Source organism: Balearica regulorum, chromosome 1 (genome assembly GCF_011004875.1).
Source record: "Balearica regulorum gibbericeps isolate bBalReg1 chromosome 1, bBalReg1.pri, whole genome shotgun sequence".
Lineage (NCBI taxonomy): Eukaryota > Metazoa > Chordata > Aves > Gruiformes > Gruidae > Balearica > Balearica regulorum.
The window spans coordinates 84,890,650-84,902,933 of NC_046184.1; the positions used below are offsets into that span (position 1 = coordinate 84,890,650).

Consider the following 12,284-nt stretch of genomic DNA (forward strand, 5'->3'; position numbering starts at 1 on the left):
GGTGGGGGGTTTTTTGCCTTCTTTTTTATTCTTTTAATATTAAAGGTATTAAAAATTCATACAGTGGGCAAGAGAAGTGGTTGGTTTGAAGTGCGGTCAAAGTGTAAGTTAGACAAAGCAAGACTCCTCTTTCGGTTATAGACAGCTTGGTGATTACTGACAAAGGAGAAGCTGAAAACATTGTTTGAGTATCTTTATATAAATGGAGGGGGCTGCAAAAAATCTGGTAGAATTCCTCACCTTAAAGTCCTAGAATCACAGAAGTGTTAGTAGAAAGGGACTTCTAGAGGTTTTTCTGGTCCAAGCCATTACTAAAAGAGTAGCTGATCTACCTATGAACTGATCCATTGAAAATGACAGCAATATTTGACAGGTAACATCCTAGTCATTTTGTGAGGAAAGCTGTTCATCCTCATTCCAATAAAATGAAAGAAAAGTGCTTAAAAACAACAGTGATGAAGTACACTGCAAACAGTATCTTTTACTGCTGAATTACAGTTTAATTTCATTCTACATAGATAGCATGTGATACAATCCCTAGACCATAATCTTTAGACCACAAGAAAATGGAGGCCCTGTACAGTTTTTGTGAAGGGACAAACAGTATAAATAGGTTTCTAAAAAGTGAAAAGTTGACAAATACTGGCAAAATACATCTTCAAGTATGCTTTATTTGCAGGTGATTAAAAAGATTTTTAGGCAAAAAACCTAGTCAATCTCATCCAATACATGATGGAACATGATTTAGTGCTCTAATGCCAGACGGACTGGAAAATGGGTAGATAGGACTGATGATGCAGTTTTTGACAAATTACATGTGATTAAATGGTCAACATTCATATAGTAAAAAAGACTTGATACATACTTATGAAGTATTATAAGCAGTTAATATTTTAACTATAAGCAGGAGATATTGTAAGAAAAACAAGGGATAAAAGGGGATGGGAAAGCTACAGACATCTTAGTAATATCAGAAGCTATAGACATTTTTTTAAAGACATTAGCTTGTTCCTGCAAATCACTGCACTCTTGAGAATAGTATTTGCAATTTAAAACTTACCTAAACATCACCAAAAGGAAACACTAATTCCTATTTTTTTTTAAATTATTTTGTATTAAGAATCTTGCAAAGAACTGAAATATGGCATGGCCAAGAAACATGAACTACCCACCGTTTCAGAGACTTTGCATTCATCACATTTAAATACTAGGTGCCTGATTTCAGAAGGTCTCATGCAAAATCCAGTGATAAAAACTCACCACAGAATATTTTCAAGAATAAAAAGCTGATGTTTTTTAAAGCTCTGACAGACATCCAGTTGTGAAAGTGAATTTTAAAACTAATGGTCCACATCTGCCAGAGGACATTAAAAAAGATAGTTGTTGAACTTTCTGTAAATGGCCAGCTCTTATCTACACTTTGCATGAAATATTTACCAAAGCTTTAACTTTGGACATTTAATGGAATACATCACTGCTCAGAGTAGTGCCAGAGGTAACATCATTATCTTTCCATAACTGCATAATGAGAATTAAATAATCACAAAACAAATTCCTATTATGAAATTACTTTTTTTCTCATGTACAATATATATATATTTTCAATTATATAGAATATAAGCCCAGTAATACTATCACAGTAATGTGCTGTAGTGGTCTTTCATAGTGAGAAAACTGCCCTAATCATCTCTAACATGCAAAGCTTGGAAGAACCAGAAATTCACAGTAAGTAGTACAATTTGTATATGCATCTTCTTCCATCCTAAAGTTAACCAGAACACTCAAGACTGTTGCTTATTTTTCCTATATGCTTGACAAAAGCTACAGTTCTGTATACTGTACATTCACAGTGGGATCCCAGTCCTCTGTACTATCTGCAAGAAGGATCAGGTTACCACTTTCCATCAGAGTAAACATTCTAGTACTTAATATAAGAATCTTGTGAACAGTTGTTCCTAGCTTGATGTTCAGCAGTTCAGAACTTGATAAAATTCTCCTTTTCATCTCTCTGAAAGGTTTCTTGCTAGCGCATTTTGTAGTCATTAGATACTGACATTTCACATAGCTGTCCTTTAAAATCCAAGTCTACTGTGAAATCCAGGTCACGCTGTAAAAAAAGATTTAAATGTAACATGTAAGTAAGACCGTAAGTTTAGTGTGTGGATTCAGTTATCGTTGCTCAGGTTGAAAAGACCTGCGGATTCAAGAGATACCTACTGTCGTTTCTAACTTATTTTGTTTTAAAATGTTGCTAACACCGAAAAAGCAGGATATAGGATAGCATTCACCATACAATCTATGTCTAGGGGTTGTTTGCGTATTCTTCTTAAGGCTGATTTATTGTCCTGGTTACAACTAGGAAGCTTCTGAAATGCTGTGCTATCATACATATTTTACAACAATTTTTTAAGGGTACCCCCATTGAGATGCTCTTAATCTAGGGTAAAGGGCTTTCACACTAGGAGTTATTCTAGAATAGGTCTAGTAAACTTCCCATTGCAGAGAAGCCCTCACTCATTCTTTATCTTAGAACGACATGCATTTTGGAAAAAGGCAGTACATAGCCCTACAAAAGGAAGCTGTCTCTCTACAAGCTTTTGAAAGGCTTCATGTTTCAGAAGAAAAAAGCACTAACAAATCCTTTTGAACCAAGGTGGTCTCTATGTCTTACGATAACTATCAAGAACACATCAATTTTAGCACCTAAATCTGCATTCAGGTGCTTAGTGCTGTCCAAACAAATATGAAATGTTTTCTTCATTTTTCCCTCAAAAGAAAATTGATACATTCAACCAAAAAGAAAATGTTCCAGTCTCCCACGGACAACCTAAAGGTGGGAAACAGACTATTGTCCTCTACTTTCACAGCAAGTGGTAGCTTGAAAAGTGAATGTGTTTGTTTTAATTCCAAGTTTATTTTGTGTTTATTTCTTCCCCTGTATAAACACTACTACGAAAACCACATCCAACCTGTATTTATTACAAAAAAGGAAAAGTAATGCAAAAAAGAAAGGCCATGTTAAGGAAATGTTAAGATTTTCCTTCTCTAGAAGATAAGGAAATGTTAAGATTTGCTGCGGTCAACAAATGCAATACTTCAACAATTACAACTGCATGGACAGATTATAACCAAGTTATTTTAATAGCTGTATATTGTAACAGAGAATGAAGAGATTCTGCTCAAGGTTTTTGGCAGGAAATGGTGCCACTGTTTTTCCCAGAAACCATACTTCTTATGTCTTGCTCTTCTACACAGACATGGATTGTCCATCAGACCATGTCTCGGTCTCCTTACAAGTTAAAAGAAGCACTGAATAACTGACATACTCGGTAAGGGATTCAGCCCATAGCAGAGAAATTAAGGAAGTTTTCACCAGTCATAGTAGTGTGATATCCATCACACTTTAGCTTTAGTCTTAAATAAAACATCTGTATTTTCTGTGGAAAGCCACAATTTTTCAACAACTATATCACTTGATTAGTGAGTTCAAGTACATTTGATCAGTGAGTTCATACAGATGTTCAGCTGAAATCTGTTACTTAATTTCCTAAAGGAGAGTTCTTGGCCACTGAGTGGGAAATCTGGCTATAGATGTGGAACTGAAGTACTTCTCATCATCTGCTGTTGGCAGAAGGGATCTTACCACTGATTTTAGTGACAGTATGAAGAGACTTTTGCCTACTTTGTGTTACACAATGTGAGCCAAGCTGATTGCAGAGGACAACTGACTTGGTGATGTAATCGAATCATTTCTTCCTTCCCATGCTAGCTTGCTTGCAGGCTGAGTTCTGTAACATTAGCACTGCATTATCATTGCTGTCACCAGCTCTGGTGAATCTGTGACTAGAGCTCTTACTAATAAACATGAATTTAGAGACTTTAGCATGCTCATTGCTTTACTTATATGCATTTTATTTACTGTTGATTATAGTTTGTGATAAATAGAGTTGGAATTAGAATCAGTAATACTGACTCACCACATTTTTTGCATTTGGTTTCATGGATATAGTCCCATAGATTTCTTCTCCTCGTCTCACAGTTAAATAGTCCTCTAAGTAGAAGACAGTTTGCTTCCAGTGAGTATAGGGAGCATCAGGTGCTAAAAAATATATATATGGTTATTATTTATAGACACTTCATCTTTGTCTTACAAATCAAATTAAGATTTGGGAACAACTGAAAAAAGCCTTTCTCCTTATAGAATGCTTTAACTTATATACTATATTAGCAAACATGCTTTACAACAACACAATTCTATTGACTGACTGAAAATGTTAGATGTGAATCACACCCAGCAAGAAGGATTCCACAACAGGGTTACGGGGCATGATAGGCACTTTTTTGCTGCTTTCCTTTCAACCCACACACATTCAAATTGAGGAAATCTTTACCACTAAGTTCTTTGAAAGTCAGAAGTCTAAATTAGTTCAAAAAACAATTACACAAAACCATGAAAGAAAGGTTCGTCAAAAACTAGTAATCACAATGACACAGATGAAACCTTTGCCTATGATCCCGGAACAGCGGATTTTATAGTTTCTAGGACAATACAGCTGAGGAAGGGGCACTTGCACCTTGACCTGGTTTTGGACTTTTTAAAGGCACATGCTATGGGCAATTTGCAAGAGATGGATACTGGTCTAAATTAATTTCTAGTTTTGCTTAGCAGAATCACTTTGATGACCTTCTGTTATTTCAGGGTTTTATTTGTTTTCATTTCTGATTTAAATTCAAATCTTTGAGCAGTTACTAATAAACTTGCATTGGTTACTTCTTGTTCCCAGCATTCTTGCAGCAAGAGCATCTAAGGAACCTAAGAATAACTGTACAAGTCCAGAGACTTCCTGACCTGTCAAAAAAGCCACTGATAAATCTATTTTTCTTCCATTTGTTTCCCCAGTCACCTTTTGATGCAGACATAGGCCCACTAAATGCTAATAAAACAATGATCTCATTTCATTTCAACATCAGTGTTTCAAAAAATATTTGGCTTTAGAAATTGTTTGTGACTGGGGAAAAAATGAAAGGTTTTTTTTTTTTTTAAACTGTCAGGACAGAAATTTTTAACAGTTCTTTTTTTCTAAAATTCTAGAATCAGAAGACTTATATAAACAAACTTTTGCCAGAAACTGTCTTGACAAAATGATATCTTCCAAAGGAAAAGTATTTTACCAGATAATTTCTGGCTATGTGTCTAGACAGTTTTAATGACTGTTAGTCACTAAGTGGAGAGATCTTCTTGCTAGACTTCAGAATCTGTTTTCCATTTGGACATGCCTCTGTAAAATTTCTAACTGAAAACATGTTAGACCAAAACTAAACTGAATTTATATTTTAAATTATAACTGCTATCTTGTACACACATATGTACATGTGCACATGTCCTTATGCAGAGATATCTTCCTTAGAAAAGCCTGGCATATCTGAAAACTTGTGCTCCATCAACAGGGTGGGTGGCGTGGAATGTGGGCATAGGTCTTCAAGTCCACTCCAAATCACACACTTATTTTCTTCATGATTAAAAAAAAATGATATATCAGTGAAGTGGTACTTTTTCATGTCCTACAAACTTTTAATGAATTTTATTTTACTGAACTTTATTTTACTGAATTCACTAGAGCTTTGCCAACAGACACTAGCTGAGAATCCAGACCAGTCTTCTAGACAGTGGTGTCTATTCCTTCGGTTACAGAAGGCCAAAGTAACTTTTTATGGAGTGACTTGTTCTGTACCTACGTTACCTTGATGTGCTGAATAGAGGCAGAGAACCACCTCCCTCAACCTCCTGTCTACACTCATGCTAATACAGGTCAGAATGATTGACCAGATTTGCTGCAAAGGCATATTTCTGACTCATGTTCAGTTTGTTGCTCACCAGAATCCAGGAGGCTTTTCCAACAAAGCTGATTTCTATCCAGTTGACCCAAGCAACTTGCTGAGAGTGCACTCTATCCCATCATCCAGGTCATTAATAAAGATGTGGAACAATGTTGACCTCACTGTTGGTCACCTGTGGGATACTACCAATAACTGGCCTCTGTTTTGACTTAGCTGATTGGCACATTTTGAGCCAATTTTTCACCCATGTTATTGTTCACTTTTCCAGTCTGTATCTCACCAATATAGCTGTAATGATGCTATGCAAGGTTGTATAAAAGGCCTTGCTAAAGTCAACAGCCACCGATCTTCCCTCATCCACACAACCAGTCAACTGTAAAGCAATCAGGTTGGTTAGGTCTAATTGTATTATTGGCTTTGGTAAATCCATGCTAGCTGTTCTCAATCATCACCTTCTTGTTCATATAGCTGTAAATAGTTTCCAAGTGGATTTGTGTCATAACCTTCCCAGGAACTGAGATGAAGTTGACTGGCCTGTAGTTCCATGAATCCTGCTTACTGCACTTCTTGAAGACAGGTGTGATAGCTGCCTTTTTCTAATCATCAAGAACCATCCCCCATCACCATGCCCTTTTAAAGATGTTAGAGGGTAGTCTTACAATGACATTGACCAGCACCCTCAGCATGTTTGGATGCCTCCTGTCCTATGGACTTATTTAAGGTTCTGTAGTTCTAGTGGCATACCTTGAGGCACAACTCACATACTCTTAGGTTCACGGTATAAAAAAAACCTACTTCTCCAATGGCTGCAAGGCACCTCCTCCATTATTTTAGATAATTTGAATAACAGTTAACTCCTCCACATAAATAGTACTTGTCTTAGTACAGTTAGAGGGGTACAACATGGGACCTTGAGGAAATCCTGGACCAAGTACTGTGCAGAGGAGTCACAACCAACTGGTTCCCCCCAGGCTTCAGAGTGGTCCCTAGATCTGCTGTAATTGGTGATATGGCTGTAGCCTCATTTACATCAAAGGCAGCCAGAGTGAACTTTGACTTTAGAAGAAGCCCTTGTCAAAAACACACAAACAACTTGAGCATGGCCTTGAAAATCTTAAGAATTTGACTTTGCATGGATATCTAGCTAGCAGCTCTTCCTCATTTGCATGCAATGACATCCAAACTCTTTTATTTGGTGGGCCAAATAAAGTTAGTTAGAAGTTAGTTACTGAAGTAAGATGTTCAGAGAATTGGCAGTAAAGCAAAGAAAAGCATTCAATAGGAGAAATGTAGCATTTGCCAAGTGTCAGGAGACAGAATCTGGAGACATAGGAAGCCTCTCCAAGCAAGCCTCCAAGGAGGCTGAGCCACCAGCAGATAAGAGATCTAGTTGCAGAAAAAATTATGAGAAAGGGCAAGTCATCAAAGCTGAAAGGATCCTAGAGTGCATGACTAAGCATTCAGAACCGGCAATGTGCACTTGCAGCCCAGAAAGCCAACTGTATCCTGGGCTGCATCAAAAGAAGCATGACCAGCAGGTCAAGGGAGGTGATTCTGCCCTTTACTCTGCTCTTGTGAGACCCCACCTGGAGTACTGCGTCCAGCTCTGGGGGCCCCAGTACAGGAGAGACCTGGAGCTGTTGGAGCGAGTCCAGAGGAGGGCCACGAAGCTGATTAGAGGGCTGGAGCACCTTTCCTATGAGGACAGGCTGAGAGAGTTGGGGTTGTTCAGCCTGGAGAAAAGACGACTCCGGGGAGATCTAATTGCAGTTTACCAGTACCTGAAGGGGCCTACAGGAAAGATTGGGGAGGGACTGTTTACAAGGGTGTGGAGTGATAGGACAAGGGGTAATGGCTTTAAACTGAAAGAGGGTACATTTAGATTAGATATTAGGAACAAATTCTTCACTGTGAGAGTGGTGAGGCACTGGAAGAGGTTGCCCAGAGAGGTTGTGGAGAGTCCATCCCTGGAAGTGTTTAAGGCCAGGTTGGATGGAACTTTGGGCAACCTGGTCTAGTGAGGGTGTCCCCTCATGGCAGGGGGATTGGAACTAGATGATCTTTAAGGTTCCTTCCAACCCAAACCATTCTATGATTCTATGAACCTCTGAAGTAGCAGCCTGTGGGAGCTACAGATAGTATAGAGAAGCTAGGTTTTCAGGCACTGCTGATGAACTCCATTCTTGATAGAGGTTCAGAAATATTGGAGATTGTGACTCCTTTGCCCTCTTTTTTTTAATGACAGGCACAAAATATCATGTACATACATTTGCAACTTGAGGTGGGTCTGCAAAAACCTCTTTGTAAGAAAAACACTATGCCAAACTTGCTATCTGCCCTAGGCTTTTGTCCAAATGTAGCCTCTTCTCCCTAATACTATTTAACCTCTCTCCTTCCTCAAGTTCCTACTTTCTGTGTGCTAAGGGAAGCTAAGCCTACCTGTGGTGGTCTTGCAGAACATTTTTTTAAGTGTCTGAGTGAGCCCTCTTTATTCCATACACCCAAGAGGCAAGAAAAAGCAAGACAGTTCTTATCCCAGCCACCTTTTGCTATATTGATATTGGAGCAAGTCTATGTCTACTCTGCAGACAAGCAACTCCTTTCAATAACAATGGGTCCTTTTCCTTGCCACTTTTGGTGCTTATTCGCTGGGATGTCAAACAAAAAATGGCTGGGTTTGAGGGCCAGATTTGCTAATGGGACGCGTTTGAGTGGAAAAACATTAATCAAATACCCTAATATATTCAACAGATGTTTCTTAAAACACGTATGTTCATATGTACGCATAAAGCAGAAACACATTCTATTATTCCTTTGCAGATGGAAGCCACATTCTCAATAATATAAAAGACCTTTCACATAGTTCTGGCAATATAAGTAGACCTCCTTTACTAAGGTAGTTTTCAGATAACATCACAACACAGTAACTGCACCCTTCGGTCAGAAGTATTTTTTACAGAAAACTGGAGGTTTGACTATATTACCTTTTAGAAAAAAATATTGGGCTGCCTTCCGCTGAAAAAAATCAGCCTTCTGTGGAAAAACAAATGCCTAAAACCTAAAGTATTTACCACCTTAGATAATTTTGTTCAGCATGAACTCAGAAATATTAGCACTTCAGGATACTACTGTAGTACCTCACAGATTGTTCATGTCTCCCTAGCTACACTGTTTCCCAGCTCATACTGATGCCTATCATTGTGTGGGAAATACTATAGTATAACACATTTATAGAATGACCAGGGAAACACAGTTACCAAAAAACATAAAAATAAGAGGTACCTAATAACATCATCGATATGGTTATACTTCTACAGTCAAATATAAATAAGTATTTTAACAAAGTACTTTGAGCTTTTAATCTCATGTAAGGAGTTGAGAGTTCCTGTGAAGGGAGACAAAAAGACATTTCTAATTATATTTACACCTGTTTGAGTTGTGTAATGGTGCTAACTGCAACCAGCACCAACTATAATTTGTTGTTCTTATCATTACAGCAGTCATGAGGTTTTTACATTTCTTGCAACACTCACTGGTTTATTCGCTCTAGTAAATGATACCTTACAGGAATGGAGTTATGCCTGTAAATATCTGCTTACCAAGATTAAGTTAGAGTTTCACATTTGGGTTGTTAGAGCCAACTTACATAAGCAGTATGTGTGTGGTTATATCTTGGAAAAAAACCAATGGTTTTGTTGTAGAGTCTGAGACAAAGAGTCTACAAGAGCTACAAAAAGCAAGAGTTTTTGTTGAGTTGTGGTGCTGCTATCTGTCACTAAGCTGACAATTTGCTGGCTAATCTGAGAAACTTGACACAGGATTTAGATATAACTGGTGATGGGCATAAAGTCCTGGGTCACAATTCTCGCTGAGCTCTAACCTTGATAGCCATTGTGAAGTTCCACCATTTTTGCAGAATTCCTACAAGCAGTTGTCCTTTCCCCATCCTGCTCACCTCTTCCAAAGTGACAATAATCTCTATGACTGAAATTCAAACCTGGTGGTACAGTAGACCTTCCTATACCATCTGAATAGTAGCACTGATATAATGATAGCAATAGAAATGAAATTAAAAGAAATACAGATTACCTGTAGAAAATCCCATCTTCTTGTGGCACTTTGTAAATTCAATATTAAAATAGGTGACCAAGGCATGAATGTAATCGTTACGCTGAATTTGGAGGCAGAATGCAGAAGTAAATGCCAATTCTTCAGTCTTCACTGTATAAATATCTACTTCCTATTTTGAGGAGAAAGAAAAAGAGACATTTACATGCAGATCTCAGTCCCTCTAAGGTAGGTGTTAAGTGATGTACTTAAGCATTTTATTTAATTATCAGCAACAAAGACAATTGGCAGCCCTTTAACACTATAAGAAATCAATGGTACATTCGAATATATCAAATCACCAGCAAATGATCTAGTTATCTGACGAAGTTAACAGAGTGTGATAAGAGAGGCCACTCATAAAAGAGTGTGTGTCCTTGGGAATGGCATGGAGGGGGTCTAGACGAAATCAAGGTAAAACTCCTGCTTTCACAAATATAGGCACATTGGAAGTTGAAATGGAGATACAGGTCCCAGTTCTAAGACCTTTCATCATCAGGGACTGTCAGCATGAGGAAAGATGGCAGAGTTGGGTTTTTAATAAAAATAAATTTCTGATTTGTTTGAGCATCTCTGAAAGGGAATGTGCTTTGACTGTGTCAAACAGTCAAAACATTTGAGGCATGACAGGGGTCTCCTTTTTGCTGATAATGCTTTCTAGTCCTGTGTCAGATAACTGATTCCAAAATAACATCATCAATATGGTTATACTTCTACAATCAAATATAAATAAGTATTTTAACAAAGTACTTTGAGCTTTTAATCTCATGTAAGGAGTTGAGAGTTCCTGTGAAGGGAGACAAAAAGACATTTCTAATTATATTTACACCTGTTTGAGTTGTGTAATGGTGCTAACTGCAACCAGCACCAACTATAATTTGTTGTTCTTATCATTACAGCAGTCATGAGGTTTTTACATTTCTTGCAACACTCACTGGTTTATTCGCTCTAGTAAATGATACCTTACAGGAATGGAGTTATGCCTGTAAATATCTGCTCACCAAGGTTAAGTTAGAGTTTCACATTTGGGTTGTTAGAGCCAACTTACATAAGCAGTATGTGTGTGGTTATATCTTGGAAAAAAACAATGGTTTTGTTGTAAGGATCTTACTCTTGAACTTAGGCACAAGGATCTTACTCTTGAACTAGACAGAAGAAAATCATGTAAATCGTACCATTGACTGCAGTAATTGGGAGCAATGATGTAGTCTCCAAGACTGCTTATTTCCATCAATATTTTAATCTTGCTCTTCTAGGATTAAACTAAACTTTTTAGATGGATCTGATTTTCCCAGCTAGATAACGTTTTTATCTTGGTTGTTTCCAAAACTTGTAGTCATAATAGGGAGGATAATAAGATACTATTAATTGTATTCTAATCCTATGGGAAATTTTTTCTATCTGCACTTTCTGATATCTTCCTAAGTGTATCTGGCTTCTGTCCTTATTGTCCTTGTCAGAGCATATTTGGCAAGAGCCAGATACCCCCAAAATATTTTTCTCTCTGTTATTTGGAAAGTCAGTATTAACAACAAAACTTCTCATGCATACAGAGAAATAGAAGCTTTGTAGGCAGAAATCCAAATTTTCTCTACCAACATAAACCAGGAATCATATCACTGACCTCACCAGCATTACTTCAGACTCACGCTGCAAAAAATGGAGAGCGGAGTCTAGAATGTCCATTAGAGGGCTCTTTTCGCCTCTTTTAGGGCACAATAGAGGGCTCTTCTACCGATTGCATTCTATGATCTAAGAGAAGTCTGTAAAAATAGACATCAAAAGATGCAGCCATATTTCAGTTACTGAGGTCATTGCATGGACCACAGATTATGTGTTTCTGAGACTTAGAAAACTTACGGTGAGATTAATTTAAGCAAACTATAGTTTTGGCCTGTCTGATTAGCAATATTGTTCAAGAATAACTTAACCATAATGAAAATTATTCTACTACATTGTAATGGCACCCCGAATCACTAGTGCTTATAAGTGACCCATGCTTATAAGTGGTCATTTAAAGCTGGGATAGCCTTAAAATATACTTTTTTCCTCAAAAGAAGAAAAGAAGAAAAAAGCATACTAGGAATAAGAATTTCTGAAGTCTCCTGGCAGACTTCCGTAGCAGCCTGCAACATTTGCTTTGACAAGCCAGACTAGACTAGTGGGTTATAGCTGCAGATTTCTGTAATTTTTGGTGGCTTTTTAGTGGTATCAGTGTGGGGAAATTGTGAATTAAGTCCAATGATAAGCACATAAAAGGGATCTAGCTCCCTCTCTGACCTGCATTTGCTCTGCAGGCTAAAATGGAATCAAAAGAAGTAGGAAATATTTTTATTAGA

At 37.6% G+C, this 12,284-nt stretch overlaps 1 protein-coding gene across 5 annotated transcripts in view; it reads right to left on the reverse strand.

Annotated features, from left to right (window-relative positions):
- Positions 1-653: 653 nt before the first annotated feature.
- PRMT8 (protein arginine methyltransferase 8) overlaps positions 654-12,284 on the reverse strand; it is a 72,179-nt gene continuing 60,548 nt past the window's right edge. For 4 of the 5 annotated variants that reach the window (XM_075762697.1, XM_075762706.1, XM_075762727.1 and 1 more), the window contains 3 exons: positions 9,928-10,078; positions 3,978-4,099; positions 654-2,107 (listed from right to left, as the gene is read on the reverse strand). In XM_075762697.1, the coding sequence (XP_075618812.1) occupies positions 2,024-2,107; positions 3,978-4,099; positions 9,928-10,078 (357 nt within the window). In that variant the 3' untranslated portion in view covers positions 654-2,023. The remainder of the gene's footprint in view (positions 2,108-3,977; positions 4,100-9,927; positions 10,079-12,284) is intronic. The other variant, XM_075762736.1, reaches the window with a different exon arrangement.